Source organism: Melopsittacus undulatus, chromosome 5 (genome assembly GCF_012275295.1).
Source record: "Melopsittacus undulatus isolate bMelUnd1 chromosome 5, bMelUnd1.mat.Z, whole genome shotgun sequence".
Classification (NCBI taxonomy): Eukaryota; Metazoa; Chordata; class Aves; order Psittaciformes; family Psittaculidae; genus Melopsittacus; species Melopsittacus undulatus.
The window spans coordinates 16,491,696-16,518,373 of record NC_047531.1 but is presented as its reverse complement, the minus strand read 5'-3'; the positions used below and the strand labels follow the sequence as shown (position 1 = coordinate 16,518,373).

General features: G+C 39.4%; 1 protein-coding gene across 1 annotated transcript in view; it reads right to left on the bottom strand.

Moving 5' to 3' along the window:
* Positions 1-25,483, bottom strand: part of MET (MET proto-oncogene, receptor tyrosine kinase) — a 70,887-nt gene extending 45,404 nt beyond the window's left edge. Inside the window, exons 1-2 of the mRNA XM_005146070.4 lie at positions 24,272-25,483; positions 10,217-10,408 (exon numbers count right to left, since the gene is read on the bottom strand). Coding sequence (XP_005146127.2) covers positions 10,217-10,408; positions 24,272-25,471 — 1,392 coding nt within the window. The 5' untranslated portion in view covers positions 25,472-25,483. The remainder of the gene's footprint in view (positions 1-10,216; positions 10,409-24,271) is intronic.
* Positions 25,484-26,678: the final 1,195 nt, after the last annotated feature.

The following is a 26,678-nucleotide window of genomic DNA, read 5'->3' as shown; positions in this document are numbered from 1 at the left end:
AAATGTTAGGGAGAGCTGGAGACTTCTTTAGAAGATGCTCCAAAACAGGAGCCTAATTTAGTTGTCCTGAAGCTCCTTTGCAACAGCTTTCTCTCTCTCTCAACTTTAGGAGATCTTAGGGAGATTAGTCACACCAGCATGAAATTCCCTGACTAGTCATCTCTCTGCATCTTGAGTTACCTAAATACTTCTGAGAATTTGGGCTTACTCCTGCAAACACACGCTTAACTTTACTACTGTAACTTTGTTGACTTTAATGGGATGAGTCATGGCTGTTAAGCAGAGGCATAAAGCATCTGCAGATCGGGGGGGATATTTGATAGTGAGGTTTTATAGGCTTGTGCCTGTGATCCAGAAGGATGCGCGCCCAAATGTGATAGCATCAGGCAACAAAGGCAGAGGATTGTTTACATGAGGGAAGGTCATGTTCATGTTTCAAAAGCTGAATCATGTGTAGTTTGCTTAAGGACTTAAGATAATCAACATTTGCTGAGATTCAATGGGGTTCATTATTTAAAAAGATTGAAGCCATTCTGGAAATAACTTGTATGTCAAATGTTTAATTTTTCACTATAATGAAGCTTTTCTTTTGCCTGTGAAGGCAGCATCAGAACAGCTAGGACATTGACTTACATGATTTCACTGGCTTTTCATACTGCCAAGGTCTTTCAACAAAATGGCGAACTCCAAAACGACTTAGAGATGCTGTAATTACAGCTGATGTTTTGTTGTAATTCAAGACTTAAATAAAATATATGAGGAATTAATTCATGGCAATAAGTGCTTCACAACCCAGAGGTATTTATAGTTTGGTGTTATAAGAGGTTTTTCTTTTTCTTTAAAATGAACCTTTTTTTTTTAAAGACTGCTACAGGTTTGTTTCAAAGTACAGAAAGCGCAGCTTTTCGAAATCAATAAGGTCTGATCATTTTGGTGACACAGAAGTATGGTCTCTCACCCAGTGTATTAGGGCAAGAGCTCTGTTTTTATATTCAATGAAAAATAGAATGGACTGCAAAGCTGCATGAAAAAGCTTGATTAATGTTGGCATTATGAGGAGAGGTAGCACCACAGCTGCAAATACCTTTTTCGTTGATCATTAGCCATGTCTCATCTCAAATACCCACTGCTATAAAATGCTAAGAATTCTTTTCTATCATTAATCCAGGCTTCCTCTTATTGCCAAGCATTCTTTCAGATTGAGGCCCAGTGTTAACCCTTTAAGCACATCTACATTGCAACCGCAGAGCAATACATAAAGAATTGGATCCTATCTCTACAATCTTGGAAAAATTATTCGGTACTTTAAACACTGACTGACCTTTATTGTACTGAGGCTGATAGTCAAATCACCTGCTCAAAGATCAAGTAAAAAGGCTCTGACCTTATGACATACAGGGAGCTCAAATTACACTTCCTAACTCATTTGGGAGTATGGAATAAAAGTTAGGAGTTTGCTACCAGCCTACAGTGCTGCCATAACAGATACTAGCTGCAAAAATGCTCTTTTTGGTCTATGTAACACTGCATTTTTTGCACCATCAGCCCAGTCTTTGAAATTCTATCTTACCCTAATCCAACATAATCCTTAAGGAAAAAAGCAATTTGAAGACAGCTTCTACATCAGGAAGAAGAGGCTACTTAGGACTTCAGAAACCTCTGATTTTTATTGCTTGGGACCAAACTAGTATGCATACAGTGTGGCTTTAATCTACCACGGACACACTATCATACACAGGCTACCTCTACCATGGAAATGCTTCAGTACTACAGAAGTGTTTCTCTTTGCAAAGACTGTAAAGTTTTGATTTAATTTATTGTTCTGCTTGTTTGTTTTTGGTTTTGTTTCTTTTTTTTTGGGGGGTGGTGTTGGGGTTTCTTTACATTTTAATAATAATTTAATAACCAAGCATTTTCCAGAGCATCAGAGATATCCACGTGCCTGCACCCAGGCAGTTAGGAAGGTCTTGCACAGCTAAATAATTTGTCAAAAGAGAACAAGCAGGTGTTAGCAGTAAATGGTCAAGCCTTGCAATAGTGAGAAGTCAGCAGATGCATTCTGCAAGGTGTCTGTGTCGGGAACTGTACTCTTCAGCATACTCATAAATGGGTCGGAAATGTCATTGAGCACCCAGTGACAAACTTTTCTGATGATCTGAAGGTATTCAAGGTGATAAGGATGATGACAGACTATGAAGGATGGCAGAAGGTCTTTACAAGAGAGCACGTCAAGGCAATAAAATGGCAGCTAAAATACAATGAAGAAGATGAATTTAAAGTGGTATATGATAGATAGCTCCATGAAAACATCATCTCACTGCTCAGCAGCAGTCAAAAAAAAAACCGCAACAAAACCCAAACAAAGAAAAGCTTAGGAATTACTGGAAAAGGATTAGAAAACAAATCAGGAAACATCCTGATGTCATACAAATTCATGGCTTGCCCAAACCATGAATTCTCTGTGCAGTTCTGGCTGCCCTGTGACAAAAGGAGTATGTTAAAATGGGAAAAGGTTCAGATGATGACAAAAGTGATAATAACAAAGATAATAAAGATGATGAAAAGGCTGTAATGAATGGCTGAGTAAGGGTAGGTGTGGAAATGATATGTAAAGGGCATACAGAATCATATGCGGGTAGCGACTGACTACCTACTCTCATCTAATAAAAGTACTAAACACCATCAAAAGACAAAAGTGAGAGTCATGTTCAACGCAAACAAAAGAGTAAGACTTCCTAGCAATGTGTGATGACCTATGTAACTTCTTGCTGAAGGATGTGAATGCAAGAGAGAAGGGGATGCATTCAAAGGGAAACTCCACATGTACATGGAAACCTGTACATTCACCCTAAACAGACAAAACCCAATGGCTCAGGAAATCCTCAGAATGGAAAACAGTTGGAGGCTTGAAGGAGAAGTTATTACATATTCTGCCTGGGTCCCTGGGCATTCACTTGCTACCACTGCTGGAGGCAGAGCACTGAACTAGATGGACCTTTCATTTAAACCCATGTGTCTCTTCTGATGTTCTTACAAATAGCTCTCCTGAGAATTACATTCATTACCAGTAACTACAACCACATCCTTCTCAAAGCAAACATAATAATGTTCCTCTAAGAGAAAACCAAACACGTATGTGGTCTTTCAGCATAGCTCAAAGCATTTCCATGAAGGTAACAGTGAACAGTTAGTTAATAAATACATTAATATTCTTTATATTTGAAGTCAGTGACCACTTAGTTCCATGAGTATGAAAAGAACTCATTTAAGTATTATTTCATTGCCATCATCTAGTATTAATGTTTAGTAACAAGACTTGACTTCAGGTTTGTTTATGCATAATATAGCAAATTAAGACTGCAATAACTTGAGTTAAAAAAAAGCATGCAACAGCTTCTTCTAAAAATCATTCTGGTGCTCAGTTCTGCTAGTCAGCAGGATTGAATTACAAATGTTATTGTCTACATGTTGAAATATCTTCTGCAAAAACGAGAGGCTTTCTACAATCAATCCCATCTAAGTATCATATTGTTATTTTTTTCCCTGGATGTCTGGCAGGTGTATGCCATTACCCAGCAAGAGATAGGCTCAGGGTTAGCTTTATTGTGTAATGCCTCCAATGTGCTGGGATATGCAGCATAGCCTTGCAAAGGGCACATATGTAGCTCTCTAAATGCAGTATATCATTCTAATCCATGGAGAGTATAATGGATCTCCTCTGAAAAGTGTAAGCTTTACTACTCAAACTGAATATTAAAACATGTGTGCTCTCAAAACAGTTATCTGGCACCAGGTGTTAATTTTAATGTGACTATATGGATTTTGCATTATGCAATATTTGATGGTTTGTTTTCTGGCAGCATCAAGATACATTCTTTACCACAGAAAGAACTGCTATTACAAAACTTTTAAAACTTAAGCTATAGATAGGAAAATGTTACTTATCAAGAGTTTGAGAGTTTTCTGTTTGTTTAAAAATGACAAAGTGGGAAGGACTGCAATTATTCACATTCTTATAAATGCACATATGCACAGTTAGTATTTAGCCTTAAATAGGTCAGACTGCCAGTATTGAAAAGTCAAGGGAATTGCTGGACCACAGAGGAAGGACAGCCTCTGCAATGACTCCATGGGCATCCCACCACTCCTTCCTCTTTCTGGCTCTGTAAGGCTTAAGGTCCATGCTCATGTATTTCTTAACCTCCTTGCACTTGCTTCCAACATGCCTCTCGCTTGCCACTTGCACTGGTGGGTTTCACTATGACTACATTTGTCTAGTGGGACAGGAACTAAATCAAAAGAAGTTTGATCATTTTGAAGACAGAAATGGCTCCCAGTACACTATGATATAAACTGGATCTGAACAACCATACTGAAAGTTGCAAAGCTCTGTACTTCTTTGCTCTGCATCAACTCATTTTGCTGATAGGAACCATGGCTTTGAGCCTCGATTCCTGGAGTGGTGAGGACTTGTCACTTTGCTGTTTCCAAGAGGCAAGCAATGCTGAAGGCTTGGCTCTCTTCCTGCTGAATTCTGGGTGAAAGCTTTCCAAGCCTTGACTGCAGTTACAAATAAAAAGAAGATGTGATTATTTTTGTCTGTACTAATTTTTGTAGCATGCATTATGTTCCCTGGCATGTAATCTATGAAAGCAGCTATGACACATGCTAATTTCTCTCAGAGAAATGAGATGTGTGTTAAAGTTTGTTGGTGGTGATGGTGTTTGTTTGTAAGTGTTCCTAGGAAATGAATGTGACTATCAATTGTTCTGTCTGCTTCGATGTGAAGCCAACAAGTTGAAGCTCAGTGTGTGAAAACTTCCCAAACCATTGATATGTGAGAGCCCTGTCCCTATTCCTCATCAGACAGAATCAGAGGCACCAAATGAAATGATAAGGCAGCAGGTTAAGGAAACCCCAAAGGAAGCTCTTCATCATTCAAAGCAGAATGAAACTATGGAAGACATTGTCAAAGCCGACCATAGGGGGCAAAACAATAATTTCAGAAAACAGTAAGCAAAATGGATGGAAAAGAAGTCCATAAAGAATGATTAAATGCCAGATATGGCTGCAATTTCCAGCTCAGGGAACCTCTGGGCCACTGTGTGCCAGAAACAGGAGAGTACTGGGAGAAGAATCACTGTGTGCTTTTACTTGCCTCATACCTCTCCTTTACCCATCTTAGCCCCTGACAGAGACAGGAATAACTCTGCTCCTTGAGCCTTTATTCTAACACCATACATCCTTTCTCGGGTAGAAATTTGTGTTTAAAAAAAGCAAACAAAAAGAGGAATAGAATTGCTCTCTAGAATAAGGCTTATGATTCTCTATTGTTTCATGTCTAACAAGTGCAGAGAGGCCCTGAGGAGGTTGAGTAGCCTGTTGCGTGACATGCTCTGCTCCAGCAAGGCCTGTCTGTGCCATCATGCTTTGGTTCTTGTGCCCTAAGCCATTTTCAGTCCAGAATCTGTTGAGACATGACAGTGCATTACCATGTTCTGCTAACACTTGGCTTCCCAGACAGAGCTGGCTCATGTCCAGCTAGATTGGACACGACTGCTGCCAGAATGTGGCTGACGGCATCTCACAGAGTATGTATGCCCACGGGAAAACCCTTTCCTTACCTCCAGAAGTAACTGATGGCTGTCTACTGGCCCATGAAGAAGAGAGGGCACATGGGGGAGCCCCTCACTCCACATGCAGCCTAGTGCTGCCCCACTGTGCACTGAGTTTCACTGGTATAGTCAGAAGGATGAGACAGCCCTGATGCCAGAATTGCATCTGAAGAGAGTGGTTGCTCACAGTAGTTGTAAAACACAGAGCAAAAAGTTCTCTATTACTCTCTTCCTCATGAAGAGAATAGAGAAGCTGGTGCTCTGCATGCACCAACAAGCAGCGTGTTTGCTTGGGCTTTACCTTCAAGCGTAGGGAGCACATGCAGCGTTGTGCTTCCAGGTACAGCGTTATGCTGAAAACCAGCCTCTGCACGTGTGAAGGGCATCAATCTCTTGTTCATTAAGGCCAGACCAAATGTGAGCTTTTCAGATAAATCCTGCAAAACTTTCCCATATCCCACTCTCCCCAGAGCTATCAGAAAGATTTCCCCTTCCTGAAGAACTTTGCTCTTTTCTTCATAACTCAAAAGTCGCTCTCTGAAATAATACCAAGCTCCAGGCAGGGGGAAAAAAAAAATCACACTGGTACTGAGCAAAACCAGAAGATATTTTATCTCAATGTATCATGGGGGTTTTCATTTTACAAACCATAATTTCACCGAATCCTGCCTGGTATTGACAGTGTCTTCCAGTTGTGAGTTGTATTCTCAGCACAGCTACTTTGGCTTGAGCAGAGCAAGGCTGCTGTACACCAGCTGAAAATCTGATTCGTCAACTATAACAGTGTGACTGGGTGCTGTTTTCTAATCAAATAACCACTGTGAAATACCTGATTCACTTTGCACCCAACAGCTGTACTTTCAGTCTGTGTTCCCAGTCACACTCTGAAAACAAGCACAATAAGAAAGGCTGAAACAGCTGCAACTTCTCAACAGAAAAAAAAAAAGAAAAGGGGGGGGGGGGGAGCTTGTTGTCAGGCTCCAGCTTAGGAAGGAAGTAAAACCATTTTTCTTTTCTGTCTCATGCGTGTCAGCTGTCTTAGAAAAATTATTACTGCTCTGTTTTGTAACAGAAACTCCACAATATTTGGTAAACTACAAACTCCAATCTATTCATGGCCAAATACAGATTTAACATTTCTGATGGAGCCAAAATATGCTCAGTATGTCAATGGGCTGCAATTACTCTCCAGGAGAGCTTTGGAATTCACCTCCTGGCCCCAATTATCCTCTTTAAAAGAACTCATGAATCTTCTGTATTTGGACCATCCACATTGATTTTATTTTAGTTTTAGATTTGGGCTGAAAAAAAACATTTAGTGAAAGAGGTTGTATTTCCTTTCCAGTATTAGTGCTTTCCAGGCTGTTTAAGTGAATAATTCTATTCAATCAAACTAAAAGCACAAGCAGAAAACAACAGGTGACTAAAAACATACCTGAAACAGCAGGTGACTAAAAACATACCTGCTTTTGCATTCTGAATATTACTGGCTCCTCAGATTACTTCTTTAAAATAAGTGGAATATAGGCTATAGTCTGAGCTGGACCTTTAGCACAGTTTTGATGGGTAATGCCCTAAGTTTCAGTGGAATCACTTATAAGGATAGGAACTATTAGCTGTAATATGTCTCTAAATACTTCAAAATTCCAGAGTCAGGTAGCTATCATGTACAGAAAGAAAGCCTTTGTTCTCAGAAACTACATGTTAAACCTTCTGTTGACTTTTGCAGCAATGCTGTGCTATAGTCATGTGGTAAAGAGAGAAAAATGGATGGAGATGGAAATAGAGACAGATTAGGGGGCAGTAGGAAGACAGAAAGTGATGAGCAGAAGAAATGCAAAAGGAAATGAAAAGATGGCAAGAAAAAGGGAAGAAAAGAGAAGGAGAATCAAGTGATCGGCTGCCAATCATGTATAAGCAAGAATATGAGAAACATTTTCAAACAGATTTCTTCAGGTTCAGTACCAGTAGTTTGCTGCTGCATCCACTGGCTGCTACAGCACAGGCTCAGAGCTTCAATTCAATTTTGGTGACATGACCACCATGTTTTAAACATCTTTCCAATCCCCCCCCCATAACAATTAAAGGAAACCCTAAATTAACACAGCAAAAATGTGAATTAAATGTTCATTATTTTCATCAAGCTGCTTCATATTTGGGCACTTCAGGGTGCAGTTGTCAGAAACAGAGCTACTGTACTACCATTTCTTCTAATCTCATGGATGACTGCTAATGCTGAAATTGATGTCACAAGCTAAATTGTCTAAATATGGTGAGGTTTGGTATTTCAAAGAGGATACAAGATAAACTGAATTCACTGGAAGGGCTGGGTTTATTTTCTAATTTTAGAAACCTATATATGAATACTTTTTATTTTTTGCTTTTAAATAGTTGGCATGAAAAATTGTTCTCAAGATGTTAATACAGTACAACCAGTTTTAAAACAGGTTCCCTGATAGAATTTTGTAGTTAGTGTTCTCTGAAAGCATACCTACCTGTTAACTTTGAAGAGGTACAAGTTACAAGGAGACTGCATTGGAAAATCTATTATTTGCACATATAAACAGCTGAAAATACGAGTGCAAATGAGTGCAAAAGTGAGGTGCGGAAAAAGGGAAAACCTGAGGCTTCTTTGCAACATGTTTCAGCAGATTTGTGAATGAAACAAAAAAGAACATCATTGCGTTTCTTTGCTGAAAATGTGGGGAAGTGTTTGGGGGTATCTTTTTGATAAATGAAGTCACTGTTAGATTATCCTGATTTTTTTTAACCCATTATACTTCAGTAATGGTTGTTTAATAGCTCAATTTTTAATGATCTCCATCTCATTGCAGTTAATAGCTATATTTCCATAGAAACACTGCAAATCTGCTTTAGTTGGACATTTGTTAATGAACATGTTTGAAAGCATTTCCTAGATAACTATTAGTGAAAAAAAAAAAAGATTTAATGTAAATGAACATTATGTTCTGAAAAAAGCTGTGCCTGCTGTATGCTGCAGACCTGTATCCTTTCCAAGATCATTTAAAGGCAAAACAAATACTAACCTTTTTATTTGGAAGCAGCCTCATAAAAGGTAGTAATTATGCTTATTCTCCTGCTAGCTTCACCAAACCCTCAAAGAAAGAGCTCCTACTTATTACAATATGAGCCCAATGCTGACTTCCCCCTGTAGCTCAAGCCAATCTATTTCAATGATGAGAATATTCCTGCTAATGGCAGTATGCAGTTTACACAATAGCCTTTCTTTTGATCTGTAACTGAACCTGGAATGGGAAATGTGTTCTGGAAATGTTTTAATTGTTCCTTGAGTTAGGCAAATGTCTGAATTAAGTGTGTGGTGCAGGATTTGAATGAATAATTTAGAGAATGCTACAGATAAAAACAATGATGTATAATGCTGCCTTGTGCTCTCCACCAAACCTCCCTAAAAGCTTTGTGACAGCCCAGAAAAAAAGCTGTAAGAAAGTAGTTATTAAATGTATTTTGCAGATAAGGAAGTGGCTTCAGAAAGGTTAAACAAATTGCTCGTGTTTGCGGTGTGAGCCAGTTACCTATATTTAAGAACAGAGCATAGGCTGGTCCTGTGTTTAGTACGTAGATCTTAGCATTTGGCTTTCCTGCACTGAAGACAAACTGCAGCTTAAAGTTATGGTGGTCATCATGGGAAGTTCAGGTAAAACGGGCATGGTTGTCACTGAACATTTTATTAAATTTGTATCTTTTAGGGGAAAAAAGAAACATGATTTTCTCCAGCTTTTAATCTGTCCTTTGTGGTAAATCACTTGACCTCTTTCCCTGCAGGAGCATTATGGATTTGCATTATGGGGCAGGTTCTGTGTCCTGTCAGTACAGCAGACAGAGATGGAGGTGTAGGATTCCCTTTGTCCAGAAAGGATGCATATACTGGGGACAATAGGTAACTCTGCTTACAGGAATGAGCAAGGGCCTGAAAATCTAAGATACACTTAGAGAAACTTGAAAGTAGGTAGAAGAGGAACAAATCTCAATTCTACAGATCTGAGTCATAGGTTATGGGTGCATTCGCAAGTAATTTGGTGCCAGAGGAGTGGATCAGTACATAGAAACAAGTAATGCTGAGGTTCCTGCTTCTACATTATAATCTGTCTTGGCATTTTACACTGAACTAGATTTAATTTGATCCTCTAGACTAAATGGCCATCTGAAGTGTATATCTGAAGTTGTTTGAAGAATCAGGCATTGTTCTAGACCTTTCTGCCCCATCTAGGGTTGTAGTGTATTTGATGTGTACCCAAGACAGAGCTTTCAGTTTAGTTTCCTTTGAAAGAAATCTGGTTTGTATGGACCAAAACTGCTCTGTGGACTGAACCAGCTGGACTAAGTGAAGATCATGGTAGAATTTGCTCCAAAACCATGTTCCAAGCCACAAAGCCCGTATAAATACTTAAGATTAATGTTCTATTAGGCACTTTGTTTATATTCCAGAAGCTCTATTTTACTCAGCAATTTCAATTTTCTGTATTATTTTCTGTTAAACTGGGCTAATACTGCTCCTCACTTTTCACCATTCCTGCTGAACTCTAGTATGTATTTTTATTGTGAAGGTGTAGCATATTTACCTGCATGAAGCGGCCCTCTGAAGTTCCCAGATTAGCAACAGTAAGGTTCCCTTTGGTGAAGACAGATATTGAAGTTAAGAGGACACTGTTGAACTGGCCCATGAACAAATCAACCCTCTGCAAGGGAGTCGTAACTTCTAAGCGATATTCATCCTCTTGTGCTCTGCAGTATGAAGCATTTCTTGAAAAAGCCTGTTAGAAAATGAAGTACAGATGAGTACTGTCTTTACGAGTAGGAATAGATCTTTGTCAGAGTGAAGTCATTTAGCACAAATGCATTTGACCAAAAGTATTTTAAAATGCTTCAAACTTAATTGCTTCATCAGTTATGATGTTCCATGAGGAAGGCAACGGCCTCTTAATGTTACGGGAATGTTTCTTTTAACTTTTTTCTTTTTATCCTGTCTGTTGGCTGTAAGACATAGGATCTTTATTTAACCAGATGAGATGAGCAGAAGAACATGTTTCAAGGTATCCTTTCCCTTAATGACTTACATAACGCTGCTTCTCTAAGGGTCTCAGAATCCTTTGGCTGCAAAGCCTGCCCAGTGACACACCTGCGCCTAGAACATTGATTCCTAGAAAATGATGCTCTGAAAACGCTGCCATTTTTTTTAACCTTTTTTGCACTAAAATAACAATTTCCAGTACTCTTCTCCTGCTATTCTCTTTTCAGCACCTTTTTTTCAGTGATAAAAGAGAAAAGAGGAGAAAAAGATGGAGAAAGAGAAAAGGGAGATAAGCCAGGAAAAATATGCTTCTGATTGTACATTTGAAAGAAACGATGGGGAAGTCAGCTTCTTATAATTACTTAGGCTTACTTAGGCTATTGCATTGATCATCTATGCCTCATGCACTATTTTGTCCAATCTCAGTATGTGTTGAGTGTACTATAATAGTTGCTGCATTTGTAGGATTTTTCTCTTTCAGTTTGGGAACAGAGATTACATGTTTTTAATTTTAATTGGAAAAATTCTTGCACAATACAGTTTAAGTTGTCTCTTGAGAAGAATATAACCTGCTGTCCTGATAAGTCAATAGTAATCTATTAACTGATAGTTCCATTACTATTGATACTACATCATCTGTTTTCATGAGCTCATACAGATAACAACCAGGCACATCTTGAAGGATCTCTAACCAGCTTAAATTTGGAAGTCATCTAGCATGTTCCCACTGAGACATAGTTTATGAATAAACATGTAGGGAGATTATAAAGGATCTCACAATGGTTTCATCTGCTGAAATCAGTCAAGAGCCTTGTTTTTCCTATTTTTTTAATTGATCTGTTGTTACAAACATGTTTTAAAACTTTGAATCAAACCTTTTAAAGAAGTCAAAGTCTTTCCACCAAATTCATTAGATCTGGAACATATCCGAACAAAACATGTAGGAGTAAAATTTTATTTTCTTGTTTTCTAGGTTCAGGTGGTTTTTCCACAAAGTACTATGAGAAAGCACGCAATACACCAAGAGCTTCTTGCTGGCTTAACTCTGGTGAATTCCATGAAAAGCCCAAGGCATTGAAAATGCTATTAACAAAAGGCTAAACCTAATAGCTCAGTCCTTTGCTGTGGAATCATAACATTTCTGAACTGTGCACAGCAACATCACTGGCAGGTGAAGGTTTCTACAATCTCTAGGAGCTGCAGCTTTTCTCCAGGTGCCCTGTCCATTTACTGTATCACTTAGGTAAAACCCTGTGTAAGACCAAACAAGAGCAACAGAAATCTCTGCACAGTGCCTTAATGATGCAGAAAGAGGGTTTCTAGATTAGACCTGATACAGCAGTGATTAACAGTTTGGTATCCACATGCTAAAGGGTTTCCTGTATTACTTTTATTATTAATCGTTAATGTATGGTGTGTTTTGGACTAACTTTTCACTAGGAACACAGAATACACTTTAAATATTATTTAACCCAGTATTTGGGTTAAATTATCGACAGACAAATTTAGCTTTTCCTTTTTCTGGCCAGCAAACAAGCTAAAAGCTTTATTCTTTTGCACTCATATTTTACCCAGTTTAAAAGTATTTCTGAAACATCTGTGCAAAGATTACTCATACAATGAGTATGAACAGCTCAAGTGCAGAAAATGTACAGTTTTCATGCTTTTTGAAATAAGGCAGATTTGTGAATTTACCCTCCCCCAACCTGGGATCTCTGCTCTTTGCTGTAGCTCCTTTTCTTCTGTAAGCAAATGACTTTGGGGAGAGATGTTTCTGTGCTAACCTTGAAAAAGTACTTCCTCCTATGCAGTCATCTTGACACAATTTAAACATCCTGACATGCCACATGAAATCCTGTTCAAGCTCATTTTAACAAGTGGCTAAGTTTTCCTTCTTGCCCTGACACCTTTCCTAGCTTCCCCGAAGTCCGTTCAACCACAAAGTCAGCTCAGCCTTCCTCAGAGATGTCGTAATTTTGGGTATCTGCCCAAGACCTGCAGATTGTTCCACATATGGCTCTCTTACAAAACCTGGCGCTTCATGGATTAACCATAATGTAAGGTTAGCTGTTTAAGAAATAGGAAGACTTTGATCTTTGAGTAGAAATGCAGAGATTAAAAGGCTACTGAGAAAACTAAAGGAAGATTGATAACATGGAAAACTTTGGCAAAGAGGCTGCTTTAAATTAACTCTTTGAAGCCTGACTCCCTCCCTTCTTTCCTCTCAGTGTACACATGAGTATCCGTTTGGCTGCCACTGTGGAAAAATAACTGATGTCAGATGATGCACTCTGGATATTATGCCAAGTTCCAGTGACAAATCACACAACTATTGAAATGGACGATTAGTGTGTGGGTAAGTGCTCAGGTTGGGCTATACTGCTTCTCTTGTAGGAGGAGAGGTGCCAGTTGTGTCTGTGATTCATAGTGAGGGCTTTGTGAAACTGGTGTAGGTGTGCCACTGGAATGCAATGAGGTATGGGCAAGCCCTGCCTCTCAGAGTTCAGATGTGTAGGGGATAGCTATCTGATTTGTTCATAGGGGAAGTTGTGGTGTTTTGGAATTTACACTTGATTCCATGCACAGAAGATGAATGCACCTAAAAAGTCTTTCTAGATAGATATCATTGGGCTGGGCTATTAGGAGCGATCACTGTTTGGCAGTTAACTGATTATTTATATGTCATATTCAGTGAGTATAAAAATCATATTTTGGACAGAGTTGTACATTTAAAGCCAAAAATGCAAAGTTGGGAGGAAATCTTCAAGTCCCTAATGAATATCTCACAAAAATTACCCAGTTAGGTCAGTGTCAGAACCAATCAGTCTAGTCTCTGGTCTGAATACAAGACTCTGAGGAAAAGAAAAAACAAACAACAAACAATAACACACGATTTTAACCTTAAACTTTTTGTGAGCAAAAAACTGATTTTTGCAGCAACTGCAATGTGGAGAAACACTCCTTCAGGCTCATCCTTCCAGAGCTGGCCAAAACCTGTTCTTCTTAGTTAAATGCAAGGCTCAATTAGAAGGACATATTATGTGTAATGCCCTGATGTTAAGTTTAATGTCTTAAATTAATGTCTTAAGCATAGCAGAACATCCCATGCTGTCTTGTGAATGATTTGGAGGACACCATTAAAATTAAAATTTAATCTGACAAATTGGAAAAATGGTCTGAAAGACAGTAGGTAAAACATCCTAGTGTCAACTGTAAAATACTACTGTTACAAAGAACTCAAGTGAAAGTGGGAATAAGCAGGAGTCTTATTTCCTGCTGTTTGTTTATATAGCTTTTAACTTGCTGGCTGTCAGGAATCAGATTCCTACGTATCAACTTTTGTTTTCTGGGAGTTCCTCTCAAGAGAAGTAGGATCCTGGGAGTCCCTCTCAAGAGAAGTAGGTACCCACAACTGCTGACTGCAATTCCCCTTTGAGCCTTTCCATGTCTAACATGGAGTGGAAGGAAACGAGCTATTCCTAAATGAGCTGGATCCTGCTATCTGCAAATGGTAAAAATTCTTTTTCAAAGAAACTACTGTAGAGTGAATGGATAGATTATTCTACATAACAAATTGATTCCCAAGATGATTAAAACCAGAGAGGGTGTATGAGTTGCTTATCTCTTCTGTTGTGGAGGTCAGTGGATTAAGATAAATAATAGAACTACAGTTTTCAGCAGTGTGTCCTATTGGAATCGGGCACATAATGGTGAAGAATTTACATGCACAGCAGACTCTGAACAGGAAGAGTAACTGTGAGGAACGAAGAAGAATATTATCAGATTTTCCTCTCTAAATGTTCTTGTGTATTTTTAGCCAACACAGTTTTGCTGTTCCATAATTCACGTTAATTTTCTGGGCAGTTTGAAGTATTTCTCATCAGGTGAGAAGTGCATTTGATCACTGCTTCTCTCCATGTGAAATATAAGAAGTGAAATTCTGGCCCGTCTCTTCCATTGCCAAAGGGACTATCTCCCTCCTCCTTTCTTATGTGGTTTCATGCCATAGCTGGCCAGAGTGAGTAAAGAATAATGGTGAAGAAAAGAAACATATAAATAGCTGTCTACTATGCTATCACAATGGAGTATTTTTTTTCTTCAATTTACAAGACAGGAAGTTTGTGAAATGGACAAAATTTTACTACTAGCACTTCAAAAAAGTCATAGTCATGTTTATTGTTCTCACTATACACAACTGTCAGAGGATGTCTGAATTCTTTACTGTTATGAGTACATTCAGTGATGACACATAGAAAAAAGATGGATGCATTTATTTTTTGGAAGTAATTGACCAGAAAAGAATCTCTTGTGAACAAACTCCAGCACTGCACAACAGGCAGAAGAGAAGCCAGCCGTAACTGAGAAACATGAGAAACAGAAATTCTTTGGATGTAGCATGTTGGCTTCTGCCAACATGATCAACTACAAGTCTACAGGGAGACTCCTCACCCCATGGGTCAGTATAGATGCAGTGTGATTTCCCAAAACTTGCTGCTACATTTCCAAGAGAAGCAACAGTGGGTAGCAAAATAGGGTTGACCATGCATCAGTACAAGTAACATGTGCTGTTCAGCAGCATATGCACATGAAGAGTGCCTTATTGGCACCAACATTACATTGCGTTCATATTCATTTAACTCTGTTTATCAAATATTCTCAAATATGAGATCAAGTCTTTTGTATCAAACTATTGCATGTATTCACACTGACAGGGGCAGTAAGACCTCAGATAGAGGGATCACAAACAGACGAGGCAGCTATTTGCAGTAAGGATTGCACAGAATCCAGCCTAGAGCAGTCTCTGGGGATATGCAGTGCTTAGCCCACTTGCTGCTCTCACAGCACAGAAAGACAGCTAATTTCCATGTTAATGTGGCAGTGATAGGTACTAAGTATGCTGAATTTCTTTCTTCTTCAAGCCCTATTCTTCTCAAGAACTCCATGTTCTTGAGAAATGTAACAGAAATCACTCAGAAATCAGATCACAAGGGAAAAGCATTTGAAAACAGTATTCAAAATGCTATGCGCTTTGTAAAACACATTTCTGCACAGTAGCAGCAGACATCATTACCAAGCATTTCTTGTAATCCTAAGGAAGTGAAAAAAACCAAATAATAAATGCAACAGCTTGATTTTACCAGTGGACACAAACTTATGTGCTAAACACTTCCCATAGACGCAGATCAACCATGTTTCTGGCTTCTTCTTGACCAGTGAAAGACAACTCAAGGGTGTAGGTGCTGTGAACTTAGTCCAGTGTCCATGGAAAACTGAACATGCCTGGGGCAGGGTACTGGTTTCTCCTGTTTCTAAGAACTGCTGAGGCACTGAAGTTTTACTCTAAAAGGCTTTTAGAGCTTTTTCCTCTGTTTTAAACAAAGAATTGTTTCCCTCTTCTTCCTTCCTTCTGTTCCCAATATTCCTCATGCATTTGAAAGTAATTCAAAGGACAGTTTTTTATATAAAATATAGAAGTATGTTCCTTTTCTGAGAATAAACTTCTCAAATCCCAACTGTGAAGTAGAAGACGTGAAGAGAAAACAAGCAACTGGAAACAGTCCTTTAAGACGGAAACAATCAGGCAATCCTAACTATGCAGTGGCCACTACTATGAGTTGCTACTGCCTGGAAATGGTCCCAGTTACACAGGAAACTAACCCTTCAAAGTACCGCTTGTTGCAAAATAAGGAACAATTTAGAGGGAATCGCTGAAGGATTAATTATCTTAATGCTATACTTTCAATTTCAAGGACTTGATCTAGAACTCACTGAAGTCAAATGGAAAGATGACACAAATTTTTATGACCCCTAGAGAAAGAGATTTTTTTTTAAGAACTCCATTGATGTAAAATATTTGTAGAATAACAGAATAGTTTGGGTTGGAAGGAACTTTTTAAAATGTCATACAGTCCCAAGCCCCCTGCCATGGGCAGGGAACCTTCCACTATACAAGGTTGCTCAAAGCCCCTTCCTGCCTGGCCTTGAACACTGGCCAGGGATGGGGTATTTTACATAGTATCATCCCTCTTATTCTTAATACTCATTGCTTTGATCTACTTCACTGCTAAAATAAGAGCAGGAAAGGAGGTTACTGAACTGGTGCTCCACTTAAGGCAATAGGTAAAAAGACATCCATGTTAAATGTAATTAGTTAATACAAATTAAGATGACTACATGTTCTATTGTCAAGATCATTCAAAGAGTTATTTGCTTTTGTCATTGAACAGTGCTGCATTAGTTCTCATAATTTGGTTAGTGTGTTAGCACTAAGTATATCCTATTGATTCAGGAGATAAAATGGACCTAAGTAATCTTTGTATTTTGCTGATTTCCCTTATATTAACTTAGCATTTAACTCAGTATACAGATTATCAAAGGAGAGGTGTTGATTAATTACATATTTTGAAGAAATAAAACAATGCATTGGAGCTGTTGTGTTGATAAAAATTTGTAGTGTACATCAGGTGCATTTTTCACAGAAGCCCTTATTTACATGGAAGCTGTGATGAAATTGAAAAGCTGTGAATTCCCAGTAGACCAGTTACCCTAAGATGATGCTGAGTGTGGAGACTCTTATTTCAAGACCGCATTGCACAACAACTGCATGTCTAGCCAAAACAGTGGTGCAAGAGATATGTGGGATACAAGGGAGTCCAAAACGTAGAAGAAAATCATGTAATTTGCCCTGTTTTCCACAGGCTGTGTACAAATGCATGGCAACATCTGCCTGAAGAAAATGAAGCTCTTACTATCACTTCCCCCAGGATCATTCCTCTCCAACATCTCATTGTTTCAACCACTCCATAGACTGTGCAAGTAATAATTCTCTGCGACCTACACCGGCTTTCTGAACCATCTATACCATGGATCGTCTTCCTTAGCAGTATTTTTTAAATTATTTACTGTGGGATTTGTCTCTGGTTTTACTTGCATGTTTGGAAATGAGGAGTAATTCCACTCTGATGCAAAAGCTGTCTGAGGTCAGAAACCCACATGCCACCTAGAAAGTTCAAGTAACACAAGCACTCTCTTGGATCATAATTACCTACTGTTGCTTTAGTGAGCAATAATGACGGCAATATGTGGTCCTGAGTCAGAACAAGTAGAGTAAGCAGAGAAACTGCTGAGGTAAGGTTGGTGCTGAGTGAGCTGAAAGGTAGATGTCTGCTTTGTCAGGATTTATATGTCTCTCCATCATTTGGCAGCAGAACCAGGGGAAAATTCATTGCTTATTTAGATGTTTCAACTACCTACCAAAGCCAGGTGGGATGAGTCCAGGACTTAGATCTGCATGAAGTGCACTGCAGAATCAGCATCTCTTTCTCTGGAATATCGAATTGTTTATAAAGAAATCCAGGCAGATCTCTCAGGAGGGGCTGACAGTCCCATTTCAGAATAGCCATGAGCAGATTAGACAGGAACTTACTCTGGGGTAAAAGAGACTTAGAATTTGGTTTGAACCCAGAAAAAGTATCTTAGATCTGAATATTACACACTTCTAGTGAGTGTCCTTAATGTTATACACCTCCTAGTCTACATTTGGACGTCTTGTGGGACTGTAAAGGTTTCCAACTTTGAAAGGTTACACAGGATAATAAAATTATTCTTTGCCCAGTTCTAGTCTTTAGAGTTATTTAAGGGCCTTCAAAAACTCTGAGACATAAAATACACATGTCCAGATATCCATGCTAAAAAAATAAAAATTACTTTCTGCCTGAAATGATTTCTGTGCAATTCCAGAGAAAAGCGGAAGAGTCACTCTTCTGCACTAATAACCAATAGGGAACTCTACCTTAAGTGGAAGAATCTGATTAAAAAGTCTGGAAATGGAACATTATTAGTAACTGGCTGATAAAACAGTGCCCTTTGCAGAAAATGGTAGTTTAACAGATACTACCTTCTCCAGAGAAATCCAGCTTTCACCAAGAAGATGATAAACCACTAAGTAGCGGCACTGGGAGGCAGAGACAGGCCCCTAACAGGACATTAGGAGAAAAAGAAAATGTTGTTTTTGCAGCACTTGGGGACCAAGAGGTCAGCCCCGAAACTCCATTGCTCCTGGAGCTCGGAAAAGTCTTTAAAGATACCTACTACTCCAGGTGGTGTGATACTTTCCAAAGAAACTCCCAGACCTGCTTTTTCCTTGCCTTGCCTTTTTCTTGGGAGCTCCATTGTGGAGGTGTCCACATGGCCAGTACCAAGTCCTTATGTTACACCATGCTATTTACCCTAGTTAGGGATCTTGGATGGCCAAGTATCTAGATGGTCATGTACCTATTGGTGGTGGGGAGCTGGGTGGTGAGCACACCCTGCCTTGCATGCCATCATACAGGGCAGCACCCTTGGGGTACTGTCTGGGCTTTCAGCAGGCAGGCAGTGAGTGCAGAACAGGATCACGGATGCAGCCTGTCAGCTTACTATTATGGTTTAAGCCTGTTTGAAGGTGTGTCAGTACACATTGCCCATCACCCAGTCCCTTTGTCTACTTTTTTTCATTGCCCAGTCCCTCTTCTTCGGGGTCTGTAGCAATAGTACAAGGAGTACTCGGTTCGAACTTAAACAAGGGAGATTTAGGTTAGATATAAGGAAGAAGTTCTTAACTGTGAGGGTGGTGAGGCACTGCAACAAGCTGCCCAAGAGAGTTGTGAATGCTCCATCCCTGGAAGTGTTCAAGGTCAGGCTGGATGAAGCCTTGAGTAACCTGGTCTAGTGTGAGGTGTCACTGCCCATGGAACAGGGATTGGAACTAGATGATCTCAAGGTGCTTTCCAACTCTAACTATTCTGTAATTGTATGATTCTATTCTCCTGAGACATCAGAACTCCATAGAGAAGCCCACACAAAATCCATATGGTCAGGAGCAGGCTTTGTGCACAGAGTGCTGTATGCCATTTCCTACAGCATTTCCAGAGGGATAAATGACTGAACCAATCTGATGCATTCTGATGCCTGACTTTTATGGAAAATATTCAGGCACATTCCACTCACAACATGAAAAACATCTCCAGTGCTGTGAGATTATCTAAATAAGCCACATCAACTCTTCCTAATCAGAGAGAGGTGGTGTTATTTTTAAACCTGCCAAAAAATTTTAAGCCAAGTGGTATGGGACGTTACGATTACAGGGCCTCAAAAGAGTTATTTGTCTCTCTTTATTTTATTAAATATTCCTAGACATACCCTTAGGATGACAGATCAATAAGTGCCTTTGCGGTTTCCTGATAGAAGGCAGCAATTATTTTCTTCCATTACAATATAAGCATAACCCAATTTTACTCATCTATCATGTGTGTAATTGTAATAAAGAAGCATCACCATGTGTTTATTTTACTGTCACTTTATCTTTTGTTTTGTTGATCTTCTGTTTCCATTTCACATTCTTCCAATTGTTTGTGCCTTTCAACTGACACAGGAGTTGTGACCAGTTGCTCTTGCTTTAGGACACTTGTTGGGAACATGATAGCAAAAGCCTGTTTCTCTTTTCCTGTAAGGTGAATGGAGTATTTTAGGCTTTCACGTGAACGTAGATGCAGAAGAAACAAAGCCACAAGATCTTCACAGAACTGAATTTGGATTTCATTTTTAGAGGTGCTTTTCCATGGAAGTCAATAGTGATTGAAGTCAGGTATCAGAACAACTGGACTCCCAACTGTTTAACACATAAGAGACACAGTAAGGCTAAACAAAGCCTGTAAGATCATGAACTAACTAATGACAATTGAAATGTATAGTTGAAATTGTCAAGGCTAAACTCAACCTATTTCCTCACTTAGAGAATCATGTTTAATCCATACTAGAGGTGCACACTACTGAACTATGTCTTCAAATGAAGTAAGCAGCATTTGTCTCCCCCTCTAAGTAACTTCTCTGTTTTGAGAAGTACCCTACCAGGACTGATGGTGACTAACTGTGACCAAATAAACTCTGCTAAAAGCCTACATCCAGTTTTCTCTTCGTTGTGGGTGAGGAGATTCCTGAACACTGATTCAAAACCCTCCACAGCAGCTACCTTTGTCCTGATTCAGACAATAAAACCCCGTTACTATTGCTCCAACTTTTCCTTTTAATTCAAAGCCAGTTCTGTTTCCTCCTTGCTGTCACTCAAGTGACAGCCAGCTCTTCACTGAAGGAAATTATTACAAAGCGCTAACTGGTCACAGCTCTGCTAAGGTACATCTGATACCAATCAGATGTGCCATCGGATTCACTTTTCCTATCCCTGACTTCAGTGAGCCCAGGCTTTGACTTAACATGTATTTCACTTAAACAGAATAGGAAATGTTGTATTTTCACTTTGTAAGGTTTTCCATGAGCACTGGAATAACTAAAGCACAGTTGTTTCTGGACTTACATCTTGTGGTTGGTTGACTCTGCTGTCCAGCTAAGCTCTGATGGAGACTTTTCCCATAGGTGAGTAATACCTGATTTGGTCCCTGTGTGTCCTTTTAGTGTTTGTAAAGGGGCTCCTTAAACTTCATCAGTTTCCACAGCCTGAGCATATACTGAATCTGTCTCTGGATTCACATCTTTTAGATTTCTTATTGTTGCTGCTGTCAGGTCAACTGCTAGAAAGACAGGTATACAGTAGCATAACCACACAGCTTCATTCCCTCACGAAACAAGGTTAAAAACTAGCCAACTTTGTCAATCACATCAAGATGAGTTGAGATATTTACTTTTTTAATGTTTAAAATATGAGAAGAATGAGTTGAGGAAGTGTTTTGGATGTTTTATTCTGGTTTATTTTGGCCTAATTCTACCTTCAGAAGCTCCAGACTAAATAGTCCTGAGGGACAGCCACTTAAAAAGATGGACTACCCAAAGTCCAACAGAATTATGTACAATTGTCTTGTGGGACTTCTTTTGATAACATGAAATGGCCTTCATCAATCAAACTCTAACTGTAAATTATCAGATAGCAGTCTCTTGCAAACATTGCTAAAGGCTCATTTTTCTTTTTAACGTTGAAGTTAGTGGTATACCATATTCACTGCTGCTGTGTTTTCACTATCCTATGACTTAATCTCACAGTGGTCAGTGCCTTCCACTTGCATCAGTGGTCTGTGGTTTCGTTTTCTCAACATCAAAGAGAAAGATCATCTTGGCTACATTACAAAAAGCAAGTTTTGAAATTTGCCAAAATAAACTGTGACAAACTCTCACAATTTATAAAAGCTTTCTTTTAAGTTGAAGGTGACTTACAAAAGGGGAAAAATGGGTTATAACCTCATGTACGTTTTTATAATACACAAAAAAGGGCCTAAGAAGAATTGAGGGTTTGGGACTCTTTCGTTTATTATTATTTTATCTCCAGCAAAATCAAGGAAGACCAGATTTGACATTCCTGACACAAGTGTAAGAAATAACGTGCTTTCCTCCTTCTGCCTGCTCTTTCCCTTCCTTCACCTTCCAACCTTGTACGTCTATTTTACACACCTGAGAAAAACAGATGTATAAAGGATGCTTGGCAAATACTTGCCAGCCTTTTTAACAAATTAAAAACTGAAAAAACTCAAAGGATGCTTTTTATAGCCATAATGAGTCCTCTGGAATAAAGAAAAGGAAATGGAACAAGAAACCTTGAAGGTCTTGATATTTCAGTGTTAAGCAAACAATCCTGACAAAAATTCTGCCTGCCTTTATGCTGTTTAAAGGAACCACAAGAAAAAACAGAAACATTTTCCTCTTTATCAGTTTAATGCAACAGAAATCAGGTTTCTGATGGCATTTCTTGAAAATGGACAACTATAACAAACATGTCTGTAGTATTAAGACATTCAGTTCTGATATGCAAAGCAGCAGCAGCCCCTGGAAAAGCTTTTGAAACTGTAAAGTACAACCCAGCATGTGGAAAATGGCAAATTATTCTGTCAATATTTTAATGGTGTACTTTGCTATGAAAAGATCACCTTATGAAATGGGTGTACAGGCAAGTACAGAACGAGATAAGTTAAAGGCTATGAGCTTTAAAGACAGTCACTCACAAATAAAATACCCCAGGAATAAGGAGAAGAAAAGTACTTTCAGAGAAGAACAATATTCATTGTTAAAATGAACTGAAAAATACTTCAAAAAGGATGGTGAAACCTAAAATGAAAAATTAGGACAGCAATAACAGTGAAGAAAGATAAGAAGTTACTGTGCTAAATATCTGCTAACTGGCTTCTAGCTCCTGAAAATTGCTTTTCCCCCTAAAGAAAGGGAATAAGATGCTACGCCTGTTGTGGTTGCTGTATCAGAATCCGCTGGTGATGTCTATATCTGTGTCGAACACCTGGAGCCTGCGATAAGCAGCTGTCCCCCTGTGGTGACGAAGCTCAGACTGGGCTGGACCCCACCTTGAGCACATTCTGCTGCTGAGGAGGCACCACAGAAGCTCTATAACTGATGCTTCTCCCCAGACCACCCTGTCTCACCCCTGGCAGTGACACACAGTCCTTCTCTATCGTGCAAGACATTTCCACCTCCAACTGGGGCATGTGTCAGCATCCTGTCCTGGCGCCCAATGCTGGGCAGCTGTGCTGAGGAGGACTCTGGTGGCATTGGGGTGATGAAGATCTGCAGTTTTCACCCTCACTCCAGCCATCCCAACAATGTGACATGATAGATCCCATCCACCTTCACTGTTGCTCCATCCTGACGCAAGCCTCCTCATGGCTTGTGAAGCTCGACAGAGCCCCATCATAGTGACTCTGGCCCTGCCCTCTGGTAGAAGACAGCATGCCAGCTATGAGCTCCAGTTTTCTTGTATTTGAGAAAAGAAAGCTTCCCAGAGAGGACATACAAGGTCCTGCTACATAAGCAGGTACAATTCAAAGCTTTTATGTTTCATGTTTCAAAATGAATGTTGAAAGTATTCGACTCCCAGATTCTGTATTTCCTTACAAGAGCTGACAGTGGCAAAGACACTGGCCAGAAGGGAAGAAATAATTTCTGTGCTACCTTCACTCACAATATTTCAAGTGGTTGGAGAGCAGCAATCACCCAAACACACGGTGTACAGAAAGGCAACCCTCCCATCGACTACCAGTACCCACATTCAGGTACACTTTCCATAGGTATTTCTTTCATTAAGAAAACTGGTTTCTGTGGGACTGTTTCTGTATCAAATATGACTAAGTGAATTACAATTTGGCTCTTCATGGCATGTTCCAAACAAGCTCTTTCATTTTTTTTTTCTAAGGAGGGCAGTGATTCAGCATTAACATAGTTTAAAATATGAGTGGTATTTTGAGGGGCTCCTCAGTGCACATGAATGTTACTGAAAACTTTTCTGAAATATTAAAAGAAATAACTGCCTAAATATTCCATTTATCCGCATCACACTGTAAAGAAACACAGTTACTTACAAATTAAGAAAAAAAGGACTTTTTCCCCCCCACTTCCACTAACACTTTCTTAGTTCCATAATACGGACCTCAGTGATTTTCATACTCAGTTTACATGAACTAAGCTTTACAGAGATGCATCAGCAGCAGTGCAAAGTAATTTGAAACGATCAGGGGCTTATATTCTGTAACTGAAACTGAGGAGAGGGCTACTTGGCAATGGAGTAGGCAAAGGGATGAGGAGAATCCCAAAATGCAACAAATTAATTGTCACTTACCCTGTTCAAGCAGTATTTGCTCTCTTTCCCATAAAAGTGCTGGAGACATTTCATATTCTGCTTGTCGACAATCTTGTTGAAGAACTCGTTGATGGTTCGCACGGAGACGGCGCAGACAGCAGATCTGTTGGTTGGTTCGGAGGAGTCTGGTTTGCTTTGTGCAAAAACACCGTAGAGAATATCATCGTTCAACCCAAGGCCCATTTCATACGCTAAAGCTGCACCCGGCTTGCTGACGTAGGCAGCTTGCAAAATGTTGAACACCTCCTTTCGGATGGACCTCCTTCTCCGCTTTTCAGTAAAAATACACTCAAGAGGCATTTCCATGTACGAACGCATCTCTGAGTCTAAAGTGCAGAAGCGGATAATTCTAGTGTGAAAAGCCTGGGAATCCAGAGATTCTCTCTGGACAGTCAGAAAATAGACAAAGTGATCGTGTTCAAAGGCATGGACATACCTTATGGGATATGAGTCACGGAACTGAGGGAGGATATCTATGTAAGACTGATCTGTGAGAAATTCAAAACCATCCTGTGTTTCTTTTAACCTTCTAACAGATATTGAATGCAGCACACGGGGAGGTTGAAATGTGGATGATACAGTATTTCCAACAAAGAAGTTGACAAACCTGTCCTTTTCGGTCACCAAAACTTTGGTTCCTAAAGTGCTTACAACACAGTCAGGACAATTATCAGGTTCTCCATCCACCCGGGGTGAATACATGCAGTGCACCTCACTTTCAATGTCAGCAGGGTTGTCAGGGTGAATGATGTGGCGGTGGCAGACGCCTCCAGACATACTACCACAGCTGATGAGCTGATCATCATAATAAGTTTCTAAGAGCAGTGCCATGTTGACATTATCCTTCCATACGCTGTTAGAAAGATTGGCTTTATCTCTGCAGTCTTCACACGGTGCACAGTCAGGGTTCTCCAAAATGGGCCCAGTCTTGTACACAGAAATGTTCTGGAGGGTTTCATTTAGTACATAAATTTTGTTGATTGCTCCAATATAAACATGATGCTTGTATAAAACTACATTCTGAATTGGTGTTTCTGCGATGAAGTTAGGAAGATCATATTTTACAGTCAAATTCATCTCTGATTTTTTAGCTGCTTCTTTACATTGTCCGTGGCTCCTCTGCAGCAAGGCAAACAGGAATACAATAAACCCAGAAGGATATGCAGTAAAAGGCTTCATTGTCAGAGATTTAATCTGTCAAAATATATTTAAAGGAAATGAGTGGTTACATTTCATATACTCAACCATCAGTTTATCAGTCAACACAAATCTGTTTCTAGGCTGCATTTATTAGCATAACTATTTCAGTTTAAAAAGTGTAATATTGCTCAATGTAATTAATAGGCTTGTGCTAGAAACTGTTACAATTACTGGGTTTTGTGGGTACACATTTCACTCCTTTTAGAACAATTCACAGGATTTTCTTCCAATAAATTTTGCAAAACCCCTCTGTGTGTTGTACAACAGCAGAAGAGAGATGACTGCTTCCATACTGGCAATGAACCAGATGACTGACAGGGTTTAGAACAAGATGGTGCACAGGTAGCTAAAAGCAAATCTGCTCAGGACACTCAGGACACAACTCACACAAAGCAGTTGTAGCACTTTGGTGTGCAGATTTAAGACATTTGGCAAGCTCCTCAAGAGGCTGAGCTGGTTCTTAGTGCCGCTGCTCAAAAATGATAAATAGAAAAGACACGAAATTGTGTGAAGATTTGAGCTGGAAGTGGGCTTCTTTATTCTGCTGACATTTTCAATTAACCAAAAAAGAGATTTTTTTTCCGCCAGACCAAACGAAAACACCCTCCTCTCCCTCCCTTGAGATCCCAAATCACTGTCTTTCATGAGGGCCCAGTTTGGAAAAAAGAATGTTTTTTTTCAGCCAGCTCTACTTCTTGGAATAGTCATTTTCCCTAGTGTTGACAAGGTTTTGTAATATATTAGAATATTTTATGCATCATGTGGTGCCTGACATGTACAAGTTTTATTTTAGGTCTTGTACCACAGCAGTAAGTCACTCTGGTGAACCTTTACAAGATACAAGCATATCACTGTATTGTAAACAAAGGGATATCAAGTGACCTACAGCCATTAACTGATGAAATCAAACAACCTAGCATTTTTCTTTCTTTTTTTTACTTCTCCACACAATTGTTTGATGTGGCTTGAAAAACCAAAGGCAGATGACTAGTGTGATATTTCACCCCCTCCAAAGATCAATTAAATGAACTGTGGTTATGAGCGTTTCAGCAGTGTCCACACTATGCCTTGTCACACCAGACATTTTCTGTTAGTGCCATGACACAGTTCTTAAGCCAAATTTAGCTGCTTCATGGAGAAAACAATTATACTTTCTAACAGCAATATGATCACATACTTTTGGAAA